Here is a 24,716-nt window from a genome sequence, read left to right as displayed (position 1 = left end):
CAGATATTTAATAAAATTAGTCTTAGAAAGGTGATTGAGGAAACCCGAATGTAATTGTTGCTAACTTAGATTGAAAATTGCCATTAACACAAACTAAATCCTGACTTTCGCTTTGGAATTTGAACCAATTTAGCACAATACTAGGAAACTAATTTTTAGATTTTTAGCTGTCCATTGCAACTGGTTGTGTCAAATGCTAAATCTGTTAATTAGTGTGTCACTAGTAAGATGTCTGTCTAACAACAAGGTTTCAAAGTTTTTGTCACTTGTTTCAGAAAGCGAAACTTATTTATTGTAACTGACAGTCAAAACAAAATTTAGAGGGGACTTCACAAGGAGTGGAGTAAGTCTGAGGCCAGTGCATAAGGAGCTATTACACTCAGAAAAATCCTAGACATGGGCTACAAATGTTGCATTCCTGATATCAAGCCTCTCCTGAACCAGAATAAATGACAAAAGCATTTAAGGAGAAATAGAGCTGAACTGTTGCTGAGGGGTCAAAAGTCTTCTTTTTAGATCAAAGAAAAGTTTGAATTGCATGTGAAAATTAATGTCCAGAGTCTGGATGAAGTGTAGAGAGCCTACCAGGAGGTTTCATGCTTCCACTGACAAGTTTAATGGCGATGTTGATTTCTTTTCCGGGTTCACTCTGTTAAAGGTAGTTCAGTCATCATGCTGTTACTGCGCTTGATCAGCCAATGACCTGTAAACTCATCTGAGCTCAACGATACTGAGAGTTTATGAGCGTTATCAAGAGGAAGACGAGAAATGCCAGACCCAGCAATGAAGATGACCTGAAGGCTTGCAGTATTTTATGCAAAAGTAGACCCAACCAAGTACTGAAATTAGCATACTTTTCATAAACTTTACATATCTGTGAAAAATATCTTCTTTTATTGCTCTTATTTAATATTCACGTTTTCCAAGACACTGAAATTTGGTTCTTTAGTATCTGTATACCATAGCATCAAAACTACAAAAGTTTTTTACATGTTTCGCTTCCTGAAATGATTGACAAAAGTAACTTTTTCACAGTGTTCAAATGATTTGAGCTGTATTTGTGTTTGTTGAGGAGTTATCACTACCAATGAGTGCAAAATTTTTCCCTGATCGCTCAAAATATGCAAAGATAAAATTAACATAATGCAAGAATGAGTAAAAACCATGTCAGAGAAGTTCAATATGCATCAATGCTAAATTCATAAAAAAATGAATTGATGAAAAATTTCAAACTGATCAGTGGTTTATATATTTAAGTATTTAGACAAATGTGACCTAGAATGTTTAATAGTTAACATTTAGCGAGATATTTTTACTGCAGGTAATTTAACTGCAGACTGGTTCAGCTGTCATCTTTTAAAACTCCTTATGGCAGATGATTATTCTTCTCCTGGAGACAGCAGCCCAATACATTAGGCTCAGACAGGCTGCACCTTAGTATGCCAGGAATACAATAATGATAATACAAATCTAAAGAACGGATCTTGTAACTATTTCATCTTGGAGTTTCTAGCATAGTGATAGGGTTTGGATGCCAGCGATATTGAGGTTACTGAAACACAAGAGTTGACCCAGAGGCTTGACAAATTTAGCCTTGCTGCTCCATCTTGTTGAGGTTATTTTAGGACCAAGCAGCTCAGCTGCTTCTGCGGTGTTAGTTACATCAACTGAGTGGGAAAACTACAAATAAAGAATAAAAATTATGGTAATGTAACAGAAAGATAATCTTATCTGACCTTATTATTTTTCACTTTTGAAAAAACTTTTGTTTTGGTAGAGGTCAGAGCACACTAAAACACAAATTGCTCTTCTCCTAAGATTTATTTTATTCATAACTGTTACAAAATTCACTCTTAGAAATCCTGTTAAGGTATAAGAACAAAGATGAAATAAGGCAGTTTCTTTGGATTTATTGTCCTCTAGTGGTCTAATCGAGTAACTACACTAGTAAACATAAGTGAACAAACTTGATCCAACATCTAAAAGTATACCTTACGCTTTGTAAATATATAAATCAGGTATCAAAGGTCAGTAATTAGCATGTAGCCTAAACAATTAAATTATTCTGAGTACCATCTAATAGTATAGCTGTTCCCTTTTGAATTGTGTGCATAATTTGAGCAGTGTAGCTTTAACCTGTAGGCTACGATCCATATTAGGTCTCAGGCCTATTTTTGATGTCCCTGGATGCTGACATGCTCCAACAAGGTCACAGAAGAAGATATTTCTTTGCTAATTTAGATCCTGCACAGTAAAAAGTTAGTAATAATAATAATAATAATAATAATAATAATAATAATAATAATAATAATAATAATAATAATAATAATAATAATAATAATAATAATAAAACATCTTTACAGTATACAACTTTTTTGGTGGTCAGAGCACAATATCTCTGTATTAAGAAAAAGCAAAAGCAGATGTCAAGGAAAAATACAAAATTTAATATTTTGTATTAAATAGCTATTAAGTGAAGCATAAAGCCCCTGATCAAGAACTGATCAAATCAGTACTTGGGAAGATGATCACTTCACTGTCAACAGGTAAGGTTAAAGCTATATGTGCTCCAGGCACATTTCTCTCCCTTAAGTTACATATCTGCCTTCCTGTCATTTATGTTTTCATTAATGTCAATAAAGTTCAACAATAAAATATATTTCGTTGAATAATTAGATGCAGCCTTGAGATTTTAGTTACTCTCAGTTCTACCAGCAATGAGAAGCAACTGCTGAGGATGTGAAGTTCATATAAAAGCAGCGTCTTTTAATGACGCCGCCTTCCTGACTCATCCAGGCTCGTTCCTGCGATTACTGGTGATTCATCAAACAGCGTCTGGTCACTTCTTCATCAAGGGGAACTCCAAAGGCAATGAAATTGAGTGCCCCTTTTGAAGGGAGCCTGGTTTGCTTTTGTTGCAGAGATCTGGCATCATTCCCAAAACCTCTAATAAGTGTAAGTGGGAAGCTGGCACTCACATCAGTGTCCAGTTGTTGCTTTCCATTAACAAATGTTTCACCTTTAAATCAGCTAAACAGGCTGTCACAACCCAGTTTACATTTTCTTTACATTTGAATAGTTCAAGAGATACAGTGATCTAATGTTTGTGATCCATAATTTACTTTATATTTAGATAAGTTGTATTAAAATAGTGCTATTAATATAAATAACTTGCAATCCTTTATTTTTGTTCCTTGAAATATAAAGTACCAGGGTGGTGCAGTTCTCTGCATCTTCTCTGAGCAGGAAGTCAGTTTTATTGGTTTCAAATTGAATAAGGCTTGCTTAAGTGAATTAAATATGGTTTCAAACTGAGAAAATGAAGTGTTTCGAACAAAAAGAAAACAAAGCAGAACAGATTCTCCGACCCTTTAAAAATGTGGTGTGACAGACAGAAACATTTCTATGCAACCAAACACAGAATTCCTCAGGGACTTTCAGAGTTTGTCAATATATAAAAATGATTCTAATTATTCTGATTTGGTCATCTGCCTTCAATTTTTTGTACTTTCTCTTCTTCTAAATTATTTATGAGATGCACGTTAAATGCCTATGAACAAGTAATAGCAAAACTACAGTAGCCATGTGTCCTGTTGAGGCAGCTGAATAAAAAGGACGAAAAAAACAACTTTCCCTTCTGCTGCAGTAAAACCAGTCTGGCGTGCAGCTCATCACGCCTCACTGACTCTAAGGTTCTTGCAGATTCATGGCACCCAGCAGCTAGGAGACCTAAACCAAGCTGCCAGAGAACCACTGCAGGTTGCTGGTTACCATCTCCACCTCTCTCTTCATCACCCATCGATTCTCCTGTCTTTGCTCCTCCCTCTTTTTCCTCCTGCATCTAATTCTCAAAGCTCAGCACTCCTCTTCTATATGTGCTGGAAAGAAAAAAAAGTGATAGTGTTTTGAAGGAAAAGAGGAGGAGCCCGGTTGTTAGTGCGCCAAAGAAAACCTGCCTCCCTCCCTGCCCGGTTGATGACACAGAGTCTTTTTATTGAGTAGCTCCTCGGCCAATCAGAGAGCAGTGCCGGGAAATACAGCAGTGGAACTTCACTGGTCCTGATGCTGGGGATGATTTCAGTATTTGAACTATGTTAATCTACGTGAGTGTTTCCCATCCTCGCTTCCTCATTTGAGCTAACATCAGCAGCACTCCGAGCCAAGAGATCTTGTTTGTGAGTGTCTCTTTGGACCACTAAACCCCAGGTGATTGTGGGATTTGTCAGTACCGGGGTTTATTATTACTTTTTATTTTTTTGATGATTTACACTGCGTTTCCAGGGTGGGAGGATCCTAAAAGCTGACTGTTGGGTTTTTTTGTTTATCTTCTGTCAAGCACGTATCCAATCCGGTTTTCTGCTTCCACTACTCACTCCTTAAGGTAAGCAGCCTCTTTCTCTGTGCCGGGCTGCAGCATCTATTACTGCAGCTTTTCTGCGTGGCAGGTTGTCACAGAGGCACCTAGCCTCATTACACACATCCTGCCTGAATGGGAGAAAAAAAAGCTCTGTAGAGAGAAACACAGAGAATAAATGGTCTAGACATAATTAGAGCAGATGGTGTTAACATTATGCTGGTCCCCTTTAATTTTACTGCAGACGGTCCTGCAGTAATATGCCAACTTTTAAAGCCTGCCGGTGAGTCCTGCTGACTGGTGCGTAGCCTCGTAGTACTGCAGTATATTGTTACATAATAAAAACAAGTGTAGATGAGTAAAGGGGCAACATGGGAGGGAACTTGAACGAAAGCAAAATATAAAATACTTCTTAGTGGTTGAACATGAAGATGGGCAAAAAATGAGACATTTAAACATTAACCGAATTGAAAGTTGATAAAAACTGTTTAAAATTTATTTTCGTTTGGATATATTTGCTATGTATCAAGTTTTCAGATGGATGATTTAACTAATCTTACTATTGCAAGCAGAAAGAGGGGAGGCGAAGCCAAATTTGCTGAGGTAGCAAATGTCGTCCACATCAGTCTGCAGAGCTTTCTTAAAGCTCAAACAAATCTCAGTGGTTCTGTTAAACTGTTTCACAGCGGCCCTTTATTTAAACAAAATTAGAAAAAAATATTTTATTCCATAACTATACTAGCAAGAAAACAGTGTTAGTATTAATTTGTGCTTGATTATTCAACGATACACCCACTAACAGAGAATCACTCTGAAGCAATGCAGACAAAGATATAATTTTGTCTCCTCACTTCTACATGTGATAATCTCAAATGGATACAGCATTTTTTATTTCTTTAATTTCTAATTAATTTATTTAAAACAAATGACTTAGAAAATCTTTAGAAAAGATCCATGGTTGAGTATTATTTTCAGCTGTTATCAGGTGACGCAATGTTTTCTCCATGCTGGGACAATCCATAATGGGTGTTCCTAATCAGAACTTCTTTTTGGCTTCAGCTCAGGTTAAGTGTCTTTGTTCAGACAAATAGGCCAGTTGATGAATTTAAGTACTTGTGCTTGACAAGGTCAAAAACATTACCTTCAGATTAAAATATTTCTAGTTGCTGATGGTAAATGAAGGTAGCAAATCATTTTAGACTAAATTTGATAACTTAACCTCAATGTATTTACTAACACAACAGCTGTCAAAAGTCACACCAGATTTAATCAATTACGCCAATTCTTTATGTGACAAGACAACACAAAGTATCATGTAATTATAATGTAAAAAAGAATGCTTTGTTTTATAATATTTTGTTTTATATGTTTTAAAATGTATTGAGCATTATTTTCTAATGTAAAAAAATACATTTCAGATAGATAGTACAAGAAATCTTTATCAGCTTTGGTAGAGAATAAGATGCATTGTATCCCCACAGCATATTGCTGCCAATACAATGATTCAGCAAAGATATTCTGTTTTCAGAGTTACGTGCAATGTGTGGTTCTTGGCCACACATTGCAAATTACATGTTGGCAAAAAAAGTTCAGTTGGAGAATCTGCCAATAGATTCTTCTACCAGGTTTGTGGGAGTTTTAGATGCACATTATTCTACGTGACCTGTCTGGTCATTTCATTTGTCATATATTTTATTGATTTTTTTTGTTTGTTTGTTGGTTTGTTTTTCAAAACAAACCTTGTATGAGATGAAACGCAAAATACTAAATCACATTTAAGATTGTGTTGTGTTGCTGAGCTAGCTTTTGTCAACACACTGGGCGGAGATTAGTCATGCAGTTTGGGAGGGACTGTTGGCTTTCTGATCAACCCTGCATTTTTCCAAAGTTTGTTTATTTACATCATTGACCTAACAAACGCTGCTGAACATTTCCTTAAGCAAGGCATTACCTCAATTAAGAGATTAAATGTTCAAATACACCATTACTGGAGTATATTCTTGCAAGCAGCAAGTACATATTAGATTTTTTCTTTTATGTACTTCATTGTATTACCAGGTCAGTACATGGGGTTTGAACTGTAAAAGAATGCATTCCTGGTAATGGTCATATTCTTCTTGCAAAAAACAATGTAAGAATGCATTCCTGGTAATGGTCATATTCTTCTTGCAAAAAACAATGTAAGGAGTATATCAGTTTTTCCAGTAACATTCTGAGTTGGTACTTTCAATAAAAACACCAAAAGGGTTCGCTGGAATAACTGTGCTCATTAATTTTTAAATATCTACTTTTATATCCTCCCTGTAGTGCAGTAGCAGACTGCTGGACAATCCCAGAAAACCTGTGTGCTTTCCCTCATCAGACTACAATTCCTCCAACACAGGCACGCCTACTGAGGTTGTTAAACTTATTCAATGAAAATGGAATAAACTAAACAAATACAACTAAATATCTTACATTCCAGACATTCTTCCAAGAGATCACTGATGTTACGATATGGTTGTTTTGTGTTTCTTATGAGTGGAATGGTGACTGTAGGTTTGTTCACGCTACCAGCTTTACCTGCGTGATGCTTTACAGGTGATCTGTCTTACAGAGCTCATGAAAACACACATATCTAAATGAATGTTTAAGCTGCAGAAGTTTGATATATATTTTGTCAGTGTATGCACACTTGAGGTTTATCAAACTAAAATGACAGGTGGAGCAAGGAGAGCATTTATCAAAAAGGGACCATTGGTTCTCTGGAGGAGCTGCAGAGATCCACAGCTCAGGAGGGAGAATCATGTCATGTTTGCATTAAGTGAAAATTTCCCTAATTATCATAAAAAAAGCTTTAATACATCCATCTGTGTGGAGCTGATATAAATAATGTGCTTTACTCAGCGATAAAGTTCTTATTTAAAGTGGCCCTTTATATAATATTCTAACTTAACTTATTGAATGGATCTGTATAGGCTTTACCAATGTAGACAAAAACTGTAAAAATTGAAGTAGTGTGAATGTCTGTCTCGTGTGTTGGCTACAACCCTAGCAGCAGAATTCTGGACTAACTGAATAAGATCTGTCTTATTCAAAATGATAAAAAGCTGTAATATTTAAGAAAAGAAAAAATCTAATCTTGAACATTCATTTCTAATCCTGTTTGTGATACGAGCGTTTGAAGCTTCAAACTATTCCTTAGCTGAAAACAAAAGCTTATGATTAATTCTCATGAATGGGACTATAATGACACGACACAATCAAAAATATCACATCTTTGGAGGTTTGGTTTGACTGACAAGGACGAATGCACCAACGAGTTACTTGATATAAGCTATTCAGTATTGAGGAGCAATAATTAGGGTTTCAGTCTTACTAAGGCTCATCTACAAGAAGTTGTCACAGAGTCTCTGATCTTACTAAAAAATATTTAGTTTAGTTGGCTTCAAAGAACAGCTGAATGGCATCAGCATAGAAATTATGCTTCTATGTTGTCATGATGTCATGTTTTTTTTTTCAGAAAAGAAATTAGTTATTCTGTCAATACTTTTTAAGGAAGCTTTGACATAGAAGGAAACTTGGAGATAAATCTATAAATTTTAAGTTCAGCTGATCCAAAAATGTCTCATGCTTAATAGAACGCGCCTGTTAAAGGTGAAGCATTGTGCAGTTCTCCAATACAGCAGCCAGTAGCAGGACAAACCTTATTAAACACACAACAGACATAATTTAGGACTGGTAGATAATTTTATTTTGCAAGAAGTAAAGATGATATGTTAGACAGAGTCACTGATTCAAACATCTTCAGAGACTGAGGGTGGAGAGCCAGGAACAAAGTTATGACATAACATTTGTCATAAGATGACATTATGATATTATTGACCTCTGTCAAGAAAAAAAAAAGGATAAAGTCAATACTATCATCTGTAAAGGACTCTTCAGCCTATTCTAAAGGACGTTTTGCGTTTTAAGGAGTCTTGTGCTCCTTGATGATCCATAAACTGTAGAGTGAAAACTGTCCTCCAACACAAACAGATGAAATAAATATGGACATCGATTTATCAACATTTATCTCATTATACATCCTTGCACATTATGTACAAAGGTCAGATGGTTTTGAACCTATACACTGACTACCTAAGAAACAAAGAAGTTAAGAAATGTTTTAAAAATCTTGATGGATGCCTGCAGAATTGTTCTGAGGGGTTAGAGTGGAGGAGATTTCTGTTTATGACTGGTGCTAGAGAAGCATTGTCAGTACCTGTGGCTCAGGTGATGAATCCTCTCTGAACTTAATTCACTTTGTGTGCAACACAATCAAAGAGTCATAAAAGTTTGATCAAGTCTGAGCTTTTCGTGGTCAGCTGGGGGACAGTAAATATGCCAGGAGGACAGATAATTAAAATACAGCAGCAAAGTCTACAATATGGAAAAGATACATGGGAGAGGAGTATACAACAACAGAAAACATTAAGTAGTCTTGATGTAGAATACGTTTTTTCTTGGATCTAGATTTTAAAACTTGAAGTAGTAAAATTACCAATATCAATAATGCAAGGATGCAATTCTCTGATGTTAGGATACTTACTGTTTTTGAGTCTTTCCACAACAGACAAAATGTTTATAGATGCTGCAAATATCTACGTGTTTTCAAAAACTACAACTACATAGGAAGTAGTACATATGTAAAAAACATTTGGTGATCAAATGGATGAGCTGGAAACAGAGGTTACTTTTCAATCTCATACACTGACTACTGTAAATACATTTCTGTTTGAATTTCAACTTCATATATCTAAGATATTTTTCAACCTCACTGTGTTTGAATAGGGACTCTTTAAGTCTAACCTCAACAATATTTTAAGGGAAAAGATTAATATTTGTTAGATCAGTTCAGAGTGCTTCAGGGACAAATTAATATCCCTGAGTACTTGACTGAATCTTACCAGTTTAGTTGTAGTCATTAAGATTTTTAAAACATTTCTTAACTTCTTTTAGTCATTAATTCTGAATTAATGACTGAAGGAGGTGCTATTTTTCTATTTTCTGTGGTAGCTGGTTAGGTTGGTTGCTGTGCCAAGATATAATCAGGAACTACTGCTCTATTTAGTTTGAGCTTGTTTGAATTCTGAATAATAATGCTACAACTAGCAACATGTTAGATCTCAGCTCATAAGAAATACATCGTCCATAGCTGCTGCTTGGTTTTAATTGCTGCTGAGGTGTGTGCATGTTTAAATCGTGTGTGTGTTGACCTATAGTATCTAGCCAGTGCACCACATCCTTACAGTAACAGTAATCAGGACATAAGGGTTTTTTCCATTCCACCAAGAAGTCAAAATATCTAAATTCAGAGTAAGAAAAACACACACAAAAAAGTTTATTATTTGATAAATTTAATTTATTGAGGCAGCATCTGGAAATCAGGAATAAATCAGAATTATCTTAAAAGGCTATTGATCTGTGTTAGTAAGTCTGTACACAAAACTGGGTTTACATTTACCTTCCTTTCTGCTCATTTTCTTCTATATTTTTGTTTGGTTTTTAAAAGAAGATTTTATTGTCCAAGGCCTTTTAGTAATAGCTTTTCATGGATTATGAAACACATAATAAAAAATTTGCTTCTGAAAGTTTCATGAATACATTCAGTAGTGATTATGTAGCTTGTTGGAGCAGCAATCTTAAAAAAATATTAACTTTTTTCAACATAGCTATGAATCCCACTGAAAAAAAGTCAAAAAGCAAACAAACAACAACAAAAAAATCACACATATACCAGTAGTACTTTTCATAACAACCTCTCAACCGAGTTAAATTCTGAAAGTGATTTATATAAAGCCAACTATAATCATGTGATGCTTCCTATTTACTACCGCAGTGATGACTGACCAGTGAATGGATGCTGACTTATTCATGTGTGAAAGTGCGTGTGGGTTATGTGATGAAAATGAGACTATTTGACTGTAAAATCTAGACAGAAATAAACAAAATGACAAAAGAATACAAAGAAATTAGACTTAAATTTAGTAGTTTGAGGGGCTGACTTTTGGAAAACCTCCCTTGCGCCTTTCTATTTCTCCGATACTCCCCTGCATTGCAGCACTCCCTGCAGGAGCTGTGAGAGGTGCAGTATTTTCCACATGCCTTTCTGCTGCCTCAGAGGAGACAAGTCTTCTCAGCCCAAACGTTCCTGCACCACTCAGCGCAGGTGCTTGCTGGCTGTAGTTTGTGTGCATGTAGTTATGTCTGTGGATTTGTCGTGTAAAGCTTGGAGAGTGGCTATGTGATAACTGTGAACAGCATCTGATTCCGCTATGATGACAACTCCTGCCCTATTAGCGCAAATTGGGTACAGGCATAAATGAAACTTGCAACTGAATTATGTAACTTTGTGAAGTCGGGCTGTGTTTCCTGCACAGGCAAAAATCACTTTTCATTTGGAATCTTCCGTTGCATTTCTTGTAGATTGATAACTGCATCTGTTACTATGTGTTTGATGCTCGCTGAAGTACAAAAGTGAATTTTTTAAGTGTCCTCTTGTCACTTTAAATAATGCTACAAAGTGCGTTTGTAATTCAGAAACAAACCGTGGAGAAAACATACATGATAAACGTCTTCAACTTTGCTCTTCCCTCAAGAAAAATAAATAAATATATCCTGCTCTGTGATGCAGCAGTTTTACTTGAGATTAATGCCCTCTTCTGGCAGAAAGGGAAAATTACATCATAACCTGAGCTGGAACATCCCGCTTCATGCAGGCGTCCACCAGCTGTCAGCTCAGCTTCTGCACACACCGTGGTATTTCCCCAAAGAGAGCAGAGATAGGGAGGTTTTCAGACAAACAGGATAAAAGGATGAATGCTAGGACAGAAAAGGACTTTGTAATGTTCAAAATAACTGCTGTTAAGACATGTCTATAGATGTACCTGAGCCAACCAGAGACAGTTTTCTTTGATTGGCTCTGACCCATAGGTCAGGGGCTGACAAATATAAATGTCTTTCTTAATAATTAAGAAATGCATCAGAATGAATTTGGATTTTATTTATTTTTTAAAGCTAGTACCTCCATATAATCGTCATCTAATCTAAATAATCCAAGATAATCATTCAAAATAAAACCGACAGACTTAAAAAGAAACATGAAGCCAATATTCCAGGCCAGGGAAAAATAAATGTGCATCACTGGGCATGATGGATGTTAAGCATTTATTTTAGAGGCTGAAAACAAATGAAGATAATCAATAATTTTCCACAGTCAAACTTAATTTCAGTTTTTAACATTTTTACAGTTAGTTTATAAGATTGTGGGTCACAGATACAGTGCTTCACAAATTACTTGTTTTATCTGAACATTGGCTGCTGAATTAAGCTTAAATTGCATTTCCTCTGATTGACTGACTGGAAACTTTCCATTTCTTCCTGTTTAGCTGTTTTGCATCATGACACAGAGATGTCTCTGTGGAGAGGTAAATCACATTCCTAAGGCCAATTGTTACAATCCAGTTAATTACATCAGCTTAATGTAATGCCATTAGTAGGGCTGGAGTTGCACAGTCTGTAGGCCTTCAGAGTTCATCAACGTTCCTCATGGATATTTTGCTTGTTTTAGCTTGCTCATTTCTGTAAACTGTAGCCTTGCTCAGATGCCCCTCACCCCAGGGCTTGTGCTTATTGATCTCTTACAACTGCCCTCCAATCCCAGACAAAAGTGATATGCTGCAATCAGCTGTGTGAGCAGCATCACAAATAAGGCTCAGGGACATCAGAGATGGATGGGGAGAAAGAGGTAAAGAGGTTGCGTGCATAAGTACATAGAGGCTAAATAAGAGTAGAAGTGGGGAGGTGTGTGACGGGAGGGAGGAATATGGGGGAGATTGTGAGCATAGGACAGAGGAGGAGGAGGAGGAGGAGGAGGAGGTGTATTGCTGCAGTGGAGAGAAGTGAGAGGAGACTGCAGTCTCTGTTAATGGGAGAGATCAGACTATGTTACTACAGCTCTGAGATCTGGATCCCAAACACTCATTGAATGGGCCACTTCTCAGGGGGAATACCTCATCTAACTGGTGAGTTGTCTTTTGATCAGCATTGTTCATTCAATTTGACTTAATACGGTAGCGATGCATGACATGAATGTAATCAGAATGTAGAAAATAGTTTATGTGATTCAAAAGTATTCATGTATGACTGCATTTGCTGCACTTGAGCATTTTTATCAATGACGACGTGGCAGAGTGTCTTTCTTTCCTCCACTGAGTGACGCTGACTTGTGATCACAGACAGTGAAAACATAGGAAGGTATAGAGTGAGTGATAATGAAACAGAGAAAATAGAGTAGGGCCAAAACAAATAAAGAAGGATATTACTTCTCTTGATATATGCTTTTTGTAATCAAATTTTTGAAAGATTGTGATTTAAGTGATAGAAATTCTCAAAACTGACTATCCCTGGTTTTCCTTACTTGTTTACTAAATGTCAAAGGTGATGTTTTTATGGTGGATGTACACTGAAGATACAAAATATGTTTAGAAAGAAGTTGGTTTGAATCTGGAACTCCATTCATAACCTTTAGATAAAACAGCTCAGTGACAGAACTCTGTATTCACATCATCTCCATAGCCACTGTTTGAGCACTGATTTGTGTTCTGGCCTTAATCCAGGTGGTTATTTGACAGGCTGGTCACCTCAGCTATAGGCAGGCTGTGTAGGCTGTGGGTTGCTGATGGAAACTGTCAGAATTGCTTAGCAACAATGATCTGTGAGCCCAAATCACATGTCCATACTGTACAGAAAACAAATATAAATTAGACTTTGATTCATCCATTGTTGTGAGAGATACCTTACACAGAAATACACATTTTGGGAATGCAATACCTATTGATTCATGGCCAGTAAAGCGATAAAGCAGAAGCAACATTAGGTTTGTTTTTAGCATACAGATGTTTCACTTTATATTGTTGATTTGATGTCCTCCAACACCACACTGCTTCTGTCAACACTCATTAACTTAAATGATGCACTCTGAGAATAGAACAGAAATAAATGTATAATGTAAATAACCTTTACTGTCTCTCAGTGGGGAAATTCTGAAAAGTGGTTAGGCAATTTCAATCACAAGAAAGTTAGAGTACTCACTTTCTGTATGTCATTAAATGAGCAGAAAACTTTCCTTTGATGTAGTGGAAACTATTTCTGGTAGCTTTCTAAGGATAGAAACATTCTTAGAGTTTAAATGATGTACTCTCATTCACACATTTAATCCCATCTGGTCAAATTCTACAACAGTATTTTCTTTTCAATTTTGTCTTTTTTCCCATTTGATTACACCTTTCTGTCAAGAAATGTTTGTTCACAATCACATAAATTTCAATAACGTCTTTAGGATCATTATTAGAAAACAAAACAAAGAATGCAATTTCTTTGTTGCTTGAATATGTATTATTTTTAAATTGCTGCAATTTACCTCTGGGCAGCATTGCTCAAGAATAAATTGTCAGTTATTCTTCACTGCATGGTTGGGCTTGTGGTGAGCACGAAAGCTGAAAAGTGGCTCAAATATCCCTGATATGATCTGAACATCATATTCTTCAGATAATCTGCAGTATGTATCATACTGCAGTGAAATATATAATTCTCAATAGTAGTTAAAAGGCCATTTTATTTGTTAATGACCACCAAAAAAAGAAACAACTCCTGAGTTTGCACCAAGTACTTCCTCTTGATTATCTTCATTACCTCTGGTTTTAATTAAAGAACTGTGATGCAGCAAGATACTCTGTTATCTGAAGCTGTATTTTTTGCAGTGCAACTAAACAATGATTCTCAATTAGACAGCAGAACCCTGGCACCTTCAGACTCAGCAGCACGTTTTATTACAGTATCACTGACACAAACTGGCATGCCCAAAGAGAATTAATAATAATTGAAAACTTACTAGACGCTGGGAGAAAAGTTAATTTTGTCAGCTGTTAGGTTGTTCCAGTAAGATCAATCAGATCTTGTCATTTTTCAAAACAATTATGTACAATTTTATATTAATTTGTCACATACTCCTTTCTAGAGTAGTCCCACTTTAGTGTGTGTCACCCATCCATCACCAGCTGGTTAATTTATTGTAGTCATTTTAAAGATGTTTCTGGATTTAGGGTCAAAATATTCTGATATGTTGTTTGACATAAAACTTATCAGAACTGAACAACTTGCACGCAATAAAACTGATACAGATATTTCTGTTCAACGCAGACAAATGCATTCATTTTCTTAAAAGTTTACAAAATACACCTTTAATCCTTTTGCCACTATGTACATAAATGATTTCTTTGCTTATTGTATGTGTTTCAGGGACACAAACGCCCCTAGTCCTTCACAATGAAGTTCAACTTGTTCAGACAGCCTCAGGCTGTTGCCGCTGCAGAGCCGACAAGCGCCACCACTGTGACAATGGCTCCCTCCCCGGTCTCAGCCTCCACCTCTGCCCCAGATACTTCAGGCTCCAACAACACAGAGATCAGCAAGAATGACATGTTTGAGGAGATTAAAAGCAAATTCTTAAATGAAATTGATAAAATCCCACGTAAGTCACACTACAGAGGCATAAAAGCATGGAAGTTTACAATCTAATTCTAATTTTGCACCTTTGCTTTTTGAACCAGTTCCTCCATGGGCTTTGATTGCTATCGCTGTGGTGGCAGCATTGCTCGTCCTCACTTGTTGTTTCTGCATAATCAAAAAATGCTGCTGTAAGAAGAAGAAGAACAAGAAAGGGAAGAAGGGCAAGGACGGCTTTAACATGAAGAACATGCAGGGTGGTGAGGTATGATGGATCAAGCTTTCTGGACCCCTGAACATCAGGGTAGCATTAAGTTGGGATCTTCCTTCTTTCTTATCCATTTCGCTTTACTAAGTTTACTCTTGTAAATTCAGAATTTTATGACACGGAATAAGACTGGCTAACTCCGTTTGATTTTTCACCAGCAGCTCTTTTAAGCCAGGCAGTAGAGGACACAAGGAGAGCTCTCGTCCCCTCCGTTTAATTGATGTTGTGTTGTTGTTTTTTAATGTGACGTACTCCATTGTGACCTCATGGTGAAAAATGACACACATTATGTATAGATGGCAAAGAATAGGGGACACCATGTGGGGAAATTTTGCTTCGTTGGCCATAAAAATAATTCCTTAACCTAAAAAGAGGACAAATGAGTTTATATCACCAGTTCTTTGTGATCCATTTACTTTGATTTAGCAGTCAGATTTGTCTATAGTCCTCTTATCAAGTGTGTCATTTCTCCTTCTAACTGTGGTTGTGGTGGTCTTGATTGCCTCTTTCTTTGTTGTGTTTGGTGTCTTGTGAGTTGAATCTCTTCCTCTCTCTGCTCTCCTCCTTTTTTTCCGCTTTGTGTCTGTCTTGTGTGTGCCTCGTGTTTCTTGACTGTGGTGGACCCCTGCTCTACGGTAGGTGGATAGCTCGTGTTGATACCTTCTGCCTCAAAGGCGGAGGTGGGTTTCATGGAATGAAAGTCGTAGCTTCCTTTGCTGCCGTTGTCTCGCTCTTTTCGTTGTGTTAATTCTGTAATGATAGCCTGAGAATGTAATGATGGGAAAGCTATGATGTCCTCCATGAACCCAGGAGAGGAGAGTCTAACCATCTAACACATTGTTTGTTGGACAATGTAACTGTAACTCACAAAATGACACCGTTAACACTATTAATCTGTGCATGTGATGAAGGGCATGGTTGGTTGTTTGGGAGACATGGAAATGGTGCTGATGAAACTGCATGACAAGCTATTCAAAAAACCTCTGATGCTGATTCTCATAGATGTAGGAGGATGTGAAGACATCTAAAAGTCACTTTGGAAAGAGTGCTTTTAATCAGGAACAAAAATAACTTCGCAGCAAATTTTTTTAGCAGTTTATTGTGATAAAGATGAGGACTTTTTAGCCACATAAGTAATGAGTTAAACAAGAACTCAAGGTGCTTCAAGCCTGGTATATATTCTAAATCTTGAATGAATGAGACGAGTATAATCCTGCCTTATTTCAGGTCCTAATAATCTTCAATTTGTTTCACTTTAACATTTCTAGAAACCATGAACATGTATGGAGTCTTTTTTTTTTCTTGTTCACAGTGGATTTCAGTCTTTCACTTAAGTTAATACCTTCAGTAATATTAATCATAGTCTGTTCCAGAGTGTCACCCACACAACCATCTTTTTATGGAAGTTAAACATGGAGCGTTATGTTGGCAGTTCTTTTGAAGGTTTTCTAGTTGACTGTTTTCCGTATCTGGAATTATAAAATGACTTATTTACTACACTTAGAAGATGCTACAACCTTTGTTAATCTGATCGTATCGTTTACTTTCACTACAAAGTTTAAATAAAACAGATTTTATTCAAAATATTTAGCAATACTTCTCTCTCCTATTGTAATATGTCCATCTGTGTGATTTTATCCATCCTAGATGGGATTAAGTCTGGGGAGTCTATAACATTTTAATGATAAAACCTGAAAAATCTATTACTTAAACCTTTTAATCATTGCCATGAGGAAATTTTCTAAACTTGTGTGCTTCAGAATTGTCTAGATTAGCATATCCAGGTTTCTAAAGACATCTTCAGTGCATATCTGAGTCTCTAGAAGCAGGCTTAACTGTCAGGTAACACTAATTCAGTCACAATCTATATAAATGTTTGTGATTAAGATAACATGTGTACATGGTTTCTAGTAACTGGCTAAGTTTACTTTGGCTGCTATACATCTTTTTTTGAAAGTTTAGCATATGAAATATAAAGCTCAGAATACCCTGTTTGCCTTTATAACATGCACTGGTAATGCTGTTGTAAGCTAGTTCCTTTGGGGTTTATTTAAAAGTGCTTCACCCTGTTCATTTGATAATATCTAAAATTCTACAAACTGGAGAAGTCTATTTTTTCTGAGTTGAGTGAAAGGTTGTGGTATTTTTTCTACCCCCCATAGTGGAACTAGCATGCAAAACCTCCACTGACTCTGGCTGTCACTGTCCTGCCCAAGCATGTCAAAAGAGTCACCCACTGGACCAAAAACACTGGGAAGATGAGGAGTGAAGGACTGAAAAAGTAGACACACATTTATAATCAACAAACATTTTTTTTTCCCAATTTAAAACTATAAGGCCTTTGTTTTGATCATGAGGACTTGTGCAGGTAAGTCCTAACCAAAACATGTATCTCCCATGTAAAAACTCCTGGAGCTCCAGTGTCTGTGGCATGCTGATGGTTATGGGGAATCCCTGTGTTGCAAATCTGAGTTTAATAGTATTTCATTCAGTGTTTTATCTTGTCACCTTCACACAATAGAAACAACAGGACGACGATGATGAAGAAGAAGAAGGAGAGACTGGAATGACAGAGGAGGAAAAGGAGGAGGAGGAGAAAGAACAAGAAAAACTGGGGAAACTCCAGTACTCCATAGATTATGACTTTGAGAACACTAAGGTATGTGGTTGTCACTTCTGAATTCACTATGCAATCTAAGAATGGACAAATAATTTTTTCAGTAGTTTCTAGTTGTTCACATTTTAATGAAGACCTACATTAGGTGATTGACTATTTCATGTTATAGACTTTGACTGGGTCAATGACATACAAAAACAGTTGAGTTACTACAAAAACAAAGGAAAACAACAACTCTGTGTTCATCACTTCTGTTCTTCGTGTCATGAACAGCTGACAGTCGGCATTCTTCAAGCTGCAGATCTCATGTCTATGGACTCCGGTGGAACCTCTGATCCTTATGTCAGGGTCCTTCTCTTCCCTGACAAGAAGAAGAAGTTTGACACAAAGGTGCACAAGAAAACTCTGAATCCTGTCTTCAATGAGACATTTGTTTTCAAGGTAAGTTTTCTATGGTTTGATAACATGCAAAAGGAAGAAGACAGTGGCTGAGTTTACTGAGTTAGTATTTTTATACAGAAGCTGTCTCGCCAAACTGTCCCCTCATTATAAGAAATGCTTTTAGATCCCTGAGCCTGTTTCAGCTTTCTCTGCTGTATTTACTAACGACCCCCACAGTGTAGCATTAGGACATACTGGCAGCTGAACCAATTTGCAAATCCAAAGCAAATAAAAGCACAGCTAGAATCAAAATGCTCGGTCTTTCAGGGGCAAAAAACAAAATGACCAGTGGCACAATTTTTGTTTTTCTCTGACAACGTCAGAGAGACAAAATAATTTAGTTTTTGCACATAAAACTGCTACAGTACCTTTAATACACACAGACACATTTTTTTTTCTCATATTAATTTTTAACTAATGTGTTTTATCTGAGTAAACTTGAGAATGCCATTACTTATTCTGTACTAAGTCATTTGTTATATTTTCATGTGTATTTTCAGTTTTCTTAATTTATTGCTTTAGAGACATGACATGTGGTAAAATACACATAGTATGAATTTTGACCACATTAACATTTATTTCGTGAACTCAATCAATCAATCAATCAATCAATCAATCAATCAATCAATCAATCAATCAATCAATCAATCAATCAATCAATCAATCAATCAATCAATCAATCAATCAATCAATCAATCAATCAATCAATCAATCAATCACTTTATTTTGGTAAATTGTCCACATTAAACACAAGAAACAACAAAAGAAAAAAAAGAGAAAAAAAAGAAAAGAACAATAGACAAACCCACAGTTTACCAAAAAAGGAATAGGCCGAAGCAAAGCTTATTCTTGCCTACCCTATTTTTCTTTACCTTACAACCTACCAGGATTTCTTCAAATTCAGATTCTCTTCCACAGAAGAAAGGAGCGATAACTGCTTTGAAACCTACACTGTTTCTTTTACTCAGGTGCCCTATGAAGAACTGGGTGGTAAAATCCTGACGATGTCAGTGTACGACTATGACAGATTTTCCAAACATGACGTCATTGGGGAAGTGAAGATTCCCATGAATACCATTGACCTCGGACGTCCTATAGAAGAATGGCGGGACCTCGAGAGCGCCGACCAAGAGGAGGTGGGTTTCTGGATATTGAATTTTTTATGAGACCTTTTTAAAACCGTGGTCATGATCATTATATATTCTGCTTTCAATAATTATCTAAAATGTCAATATATGAAACAGAATGCTTCTGTTAATGCAAGTATTAGGAACAACTCACAAAATGCTGATGCAAATAAAATAATCTCCTCCATTACACCATGAGTTGTGTTAGCATGCTAACATATTGTATTTTGTATTAAGTCTTTGCCAGACCACGTACAGTTTTACAACACTTACATTTTAATAATAGTCTGAATATTTCAATTAAACACAAACCTAAAGAGTTGCAACTTAAGCCAGAGTAGCAGGAACAAAATTAAACAACAATAAATATACCTTAGATGTTTGGGTGGGCGACAGAGTACAGCGAGAAGATTTTGCACTATAAAATAATACAGGGAGAAAATTTCACCAGATAAACTATGCAAAAACTAGGGGGGGGGGGAACTAAATTGAATGCAAAAATGTTACTACATAAGTAAAGGGAGAAGTTTGAGCAGGACAGAATTTCAGTTCAAACAATAAAAGTCAAAAGAAAATCCAGACTAGAGAGAGACAGTTATATTAAATGAGCTTGTTATAAACTTGCAGTTTGTAGGTTTCTCATGCGTGTGTCTGCTTGTCATTATTCTTTTCTTGTCGGTGGCTGTTCAGCCTGAGAAACTTGGAGACATCTGCATCTCCCTCCGTTACGTCCCCACCGCTGGAAAACTCACCGTCTGCATCCTGGAGGCAAAGAATCTAAAGAAGATGGATGCCTGTGGCTTGTCTGGTAAACCTATTTTTGGATTACTCCTAATTACTGGGAATGATACAGATTGATTAGAGTGATTAGAGATGTTTTTGCAGATGTTTTTCCTCTTTAAATAGGACACAAATAAGATGAGTCACAGTATAAGAGCACACAGGTTCTTGACCTGTTATTATGAGAAATCCTTAACTTTTTCTTTTTAAGTAGTCTAAACATAAGTTTAAAAGTATGATCACAATGAAAATACTTTATGATATTAAAACAATATTTGTTTTCAGTAAGTTGGAAATAATTATCTCTTACATTAACTGATCTGCTGTCCAGATCCCTACGTGAAAATCCAGCTACTGCAGGGAGGAAAGCGTCTTAAGAAAAAGAAGACAACTGTGAAGAAGAACACCCTAAATCCATATTACAATGAATCATTCAGCTTTGAAATCCCACTGGAACAGATGCAGGTACAGTTAAACTCAAATATGGTATTCTGAATATTCCATTGAGATACATGTTTTAAAATATATATTTCAGTTTCAATTATGTGTTGTCTTAAAGTCAAATGTTTGCATTTAGTTCTTTTAGTCTAGCTTAACTGTTATGTTATTCACAACAGAGTTTTGGAGTTTGTTTTTAAAGTATATTTTTCTTAACTAAAGATGGAAATAGCTTTTAGATTTTAGTGTCCAAAGAGCCAAGAAATTAATTTTAATACACAAGCAATATCATATTCAAAAGTCATAAGCTAGTTACTAAAGAAAATTGGCATCAATAAGAACAGTTTTATTTCTAAAATGTTGACTTTGTTCAGTCCAGGGCAAAGCTTATATGCAATGTCTTTCCCAGTGGCAATCTAAATGGATATAAACATTTATAAAGGGGCTTATTATGTGTTTTCCAAGTACATAGTGCCATTTTGTAGGACGATCAAGAACAAACAAAAAAAGGACATTTTGCATAATAGTCCTTCTTTAACTAATCTGGAGTACTAGTTTGAGCTACAAAATATATTGCTAAGAAACACTGAGCCTCAATGCTAAAAGTAAAACATTGATATTGAAGTCCAACTACTCTTGAACACATTTCTTGTTTCTCCCTTCCCTTCATTCTCAGAAAATATTGGTGGTTATCACAGTGTTTGATTATGACAAGATAGGTAAGAACGATGCCATTGGGAAGATCTTTGTTGGAAGCAAGGCTACCAGCTTGGGTCTTAAGCACTGGTCAGACATGCTGGCTAATCCGCGCCGCCCCATCGCCCAGTGGCACCCATTGCAGCCAGAGGAGGATATTGATGGTCAGCTTGCAGCGCTGGCAGCAAAGAAGTAACAAGCCTCATCAACCAGCTATCGCTCTGACTCGGAAAATCATTCTTTGCATGAATCCTATGACTTATCAGATGACTACTTGTCATAAATCTTGCTCAGCAAAAAAGAAACATCTTAGGATAACGTCGTATACACAGTTAAGTTGATGGAAACTCTTTTCAAGCATCCAATCTCAGTTTGTGGCAAGAAAATAGTGAAGAGTTATTGGGTCAGTAGTTCATGAATGATCAGTTTTTGGTCTTTTTTGCTCTAAAGAAGCTGATTTACAGGGTGCTGAAAATGGATGAAAATAATGTTAAAGACAATACTGGATAAAAAGCTTTAGTTTAGTTTTTGGAGCATGCTTTACTTACCTCCCCTCTGCTCTGCGCACAGCATACCTAGTATTGTATGTTGCTTATAAGTGTGCTATGCCCTGCAATAGAAAGTGTTATAGTGTGGAGCAAAGGGCTGGTTTGCATCCATTAGCATTAGTAGATTTATTTAGAATGAAACCGGTTGAGGTCATTGAGTAGAGCAAATAGTGCTGCAGTTTCTTTTTGATAATTTTATGTCAACATTTAATACGCAAGAAATTTCACAACTCTTAGCAAGAATGACAAGAGTATTGACATTTTTTGCTCGTTTGTTTTGCCATGAAGACACATCTATGCATTTAGGATAAACACACAGATGGCATATCAGATGCAGAATGGGAACATGAGTGTGCCTTCCTGATGAATAAATGTTGAGACATGCATTGTTTATGTCCTAGAGGCTGAGCCTTATTGAAAAGTTTTGAAGGTGCCATCTGAATTAAGGCTTGAGCTGTGCCGACTATATGGGTATAAAAAATTCTTGTCTGTGAAAGAATACAGACCCCAGAGAGATTACCACTTATGCTCAAATACATTTGGCTTATTTTCAAATGCTGCTTTTGCAAACTTGTTTTATTTTGTTGTCCTTTTTTTGTCTTTGGTTGATGTATTGTACTTTAACCTACACCCTGTCAAAATAAAAACTTTTTCATAGAGAAGGGGACGAGAAACGTAAAAATGTGAATTTTAAAATTTCACATTTTTTAAATGAATGTGAATTTGTGTGTAAAATTCAACTTTGTAGACTATTAACATGGTAACTGCTGCATCATACAGTGCACATATTCTTGTCCTAAACCAAAAAGAGCTGCATATTTTAGCATTCATCATGCTTCACAGCAAATTAAATTAATGGAAATGCTCAGTCAGAATCTTCATTAACAGCTTATTATAGAGTTCATCTAACCCACAGAGGACTGACACCCCTGCCAAAGTACTTCTAATACTACACTGTGAGTATTAATCATTACAAAAACTAATTTTAAAATTTTAAAACCAGTAAATTTTAAATAATAAACTATTTTGAAGAAATTTGAAGGTGTGCAGTATTAAAAGTGTTCTGCTTCAAACTGTCTGATATAAATATTTAGAGACATGGATACATACATCCGAAAGATAGTATATGTTTAGACTTAGTAGTTTAGTGATTTTAACATTAAATTCCAAAAACACAGTAGGAGAGTTCAGTTGATTTGAACAGTTCCTTTAGAAGAATTTTGTTTTCACATTTGAATTATTTAAATAATGTTGACCAGCAGAGAGTAATTGAGTTCATCCACAGTGCTTCCATTTGCTGCAGAAATTATGCATTAAGCCCAGCTGTTAATAGTCTACAGCATGTAATTACAAGATGATGTAAATATTAGCATGTTTTAAAGAGAATCTATAACTATGATGTGTATGTGTGTGTATGTGTTCAGTGTACTTTTTGATAATAAAATGGAGTAAAAACAAACGTATGCACTGACTGAAAAGTGTATGTATTTTTTCCTCACTGGGACTGAGTGTATGATTGAATAATCTGATTTAATAGGTTAACCGTGTGTTTGTTTTGTGTAATAATTGTTCAAACTTCCAAAGTTTAAAAATAAATACTGCATGAATGTGTTTTTTTTCCATTGTTTCATGTGTGTTATGATATAATCTGACTGAAAATCAGTTAATGTTCATTTCTAATAGCACTGTGTGTTTGTCACTAAGCAGCAGACTGTATATATTTAAGCCCCTTTGCCCCAGTGTACCTCTAAGTGTTTCCATTGTTCATTCCTGCCAAATGAAAATCAGACACAGAAAAAAAGTCTTGTAGCTCCTTATCTCACATTAATCTACCTAACCTTCTGTTTTTGTGTTTGAATATTACATAACATTATTCATTTTGTATTCCTAATACAATGTTTGGTTCTGTTAAAGATTATCACATCATATTGGTCTGGCTGTTCTCTTGCTCAGCATGAGTCTTCTCATCTCAAATGCCACTCTCTGAATGAAAAGTCTGTTTTCTAATGGTTTGCAATGAGATCAGATGGTGTTGTTCCACTTTTGCATGTTTTGATTTGTGTCTCTCCAATTATTTTCTGTTTTTTTTTGTTTTTTTTTCAAAATTCACTACAGTCTTACTCACTGAGATATATTTTTAATACCAATTAGACTGTCTCTATTCATCTAAGGAACAAAGAGAATGATAAAATATCAATCTGCAAGTTGCTTCTTTGTGAAGAGACACCTCATTAGGATCATCTCTAATATGTGTCGACTCTTTTTCCTTCATTTTATCTTGAATTTCTTAACCTCTAGAACCCGACGGACCCACCGGTGGGTCCATCGGGTTCTATTAAGAATGCAAGATAAAAGAATTGTGTAATTAGTTTCCATTGCTCAAAATGCAGACAACTGAGATGCAGACAACAAAATCCCATGTCTTCCTGGGCCTCTCAAGCACAGAGCAGACCCAAACTTTGCAAAACCAACATTCACAATGCAATACTGCCAACATTCTTTTCAGATTCGACCACGCTTGTCTCTCGTCACTCTTGCTTCGGTCTACTGTAGAAGAGTATCAATAGATGTGCCTTTTTGTGACATGCATGATTTTGTTTAATTGAAAAGTCATTTTTGCAGTAACAGAAAGACTAAAAGAAACGCATAAAAAAGAATCAACTCAAGTAGATAATAAAACTCAAGGGAGAAAGGACATACCTGTGTGTTGTCAAACTGTAATCACAGCAAATAAAAATGTTTTGTGTATCAGCGTCTTGTGTGGTGTGGAGCGACAAGAGTGCATTTCAACTCATGGTCAGTAGGTGACAGTGTAGAATAGTTTGTTTTTCATGAACTCAAAGCAGGCGAGCAGCACTTACTGACAAAACAGGCAGTAGATCTAATATTCTTACTATGATGAGCAATTAGCAGTGATCAG

At 36.1% G+C, this 24,716-nt stretch overlaps 1 protein-coding gene across 9 annotated transcripts; it reads left to right on the top strand.

Moving 5' to 3' along the window:
- Positions 1–4,020: 4,020 nt before the first annotated feature.
- On the top strand, positions 4,021–24,544 carry LOC122833468 (synaptotagmin-2-like). 9 transcript variants are annotated; one of them, XM_044121045.1, is made up of 10 exons: positions 4,021–4,206; positions 4,337–4,381; positions 14,675–14,906; positions 14,986–15,146; positions 17,680–17,808; positions 18,040–18,207; positions 19,176–19,343; positions 20,025–20,142; positions 20,446–20,579; positions 21,229–24,544. In XM_044121045.1, the coding sequence occupies exons 3-10, from the start codon at positions 14,702–14,704 to the stop codon at positions 21,442–21,444; spliced, it is 1,299 nt and encodes a 432-aa protein (XP_043976980.1). In that variant the 5' UTR covers positions 4,021–4,206; positions 4,337–4,381; positions 14,675–14,701; the 3' UTR covers positions 21,445–24,544. The 9 variants fall into 9 exon arrangements, with proteins under 9 accessions (XP_043976980.1, XP_043976975.1, XP_043976976.1 ...); XM_044121040.1 differs by having other exon boundaries at positions 17,671–17,808; XM_044121041.1 differs by having other exon boundaries at positions 4,282–4,381; positions 17,671–17,808.
- Positions 24,545–24,716: the final 172 nt, after the last annotated feature.

Source organism: Gambusia affinis, linkage group LG07 (assembly GCF_019740435.1).
Source record: "Gambusia affinis linkage group LG07, SWU_Gaff_1.0, whole genome shotgun sequence".
Taxonomy (NCBI): Eukaryota; Metazoa; Chordata; class Actinopteri; order Cyprinodontiformes; family Poeciliidae; genus Gambusia; species Gambusia affinis.
Note: the sequence above shows the minus strand (reverse complement) of the source record. Positions and strands in the feature narration are given on the sequence as shown.

Excerpts from the sequence above, each read along its gene's own strand:
- LOC122833468 (XM_044121040.1), top strand. The coding sequence starts at position 14,702 with ATGAAGTTCAACTTGTTCAGACAGCCTCAGGCTGTTGCCGCTGCAGAG. Across the intron at positions 18,208-19,175 it reads ATGAGACATTTGTTTTCAAG|GTGCCCTATGAAGAACTGGG; the intron begins GTAAGTTTTCTA and ends TCTTTTACTCAG. Across the intron at positions 20,143-20,445 it reads GGATGCCTGTGGCTTGTCTG|ATCCCTACGTGAAAATCCAG; the intron begins GTAAACCTATTT and ends TCTGCTGTCCAG.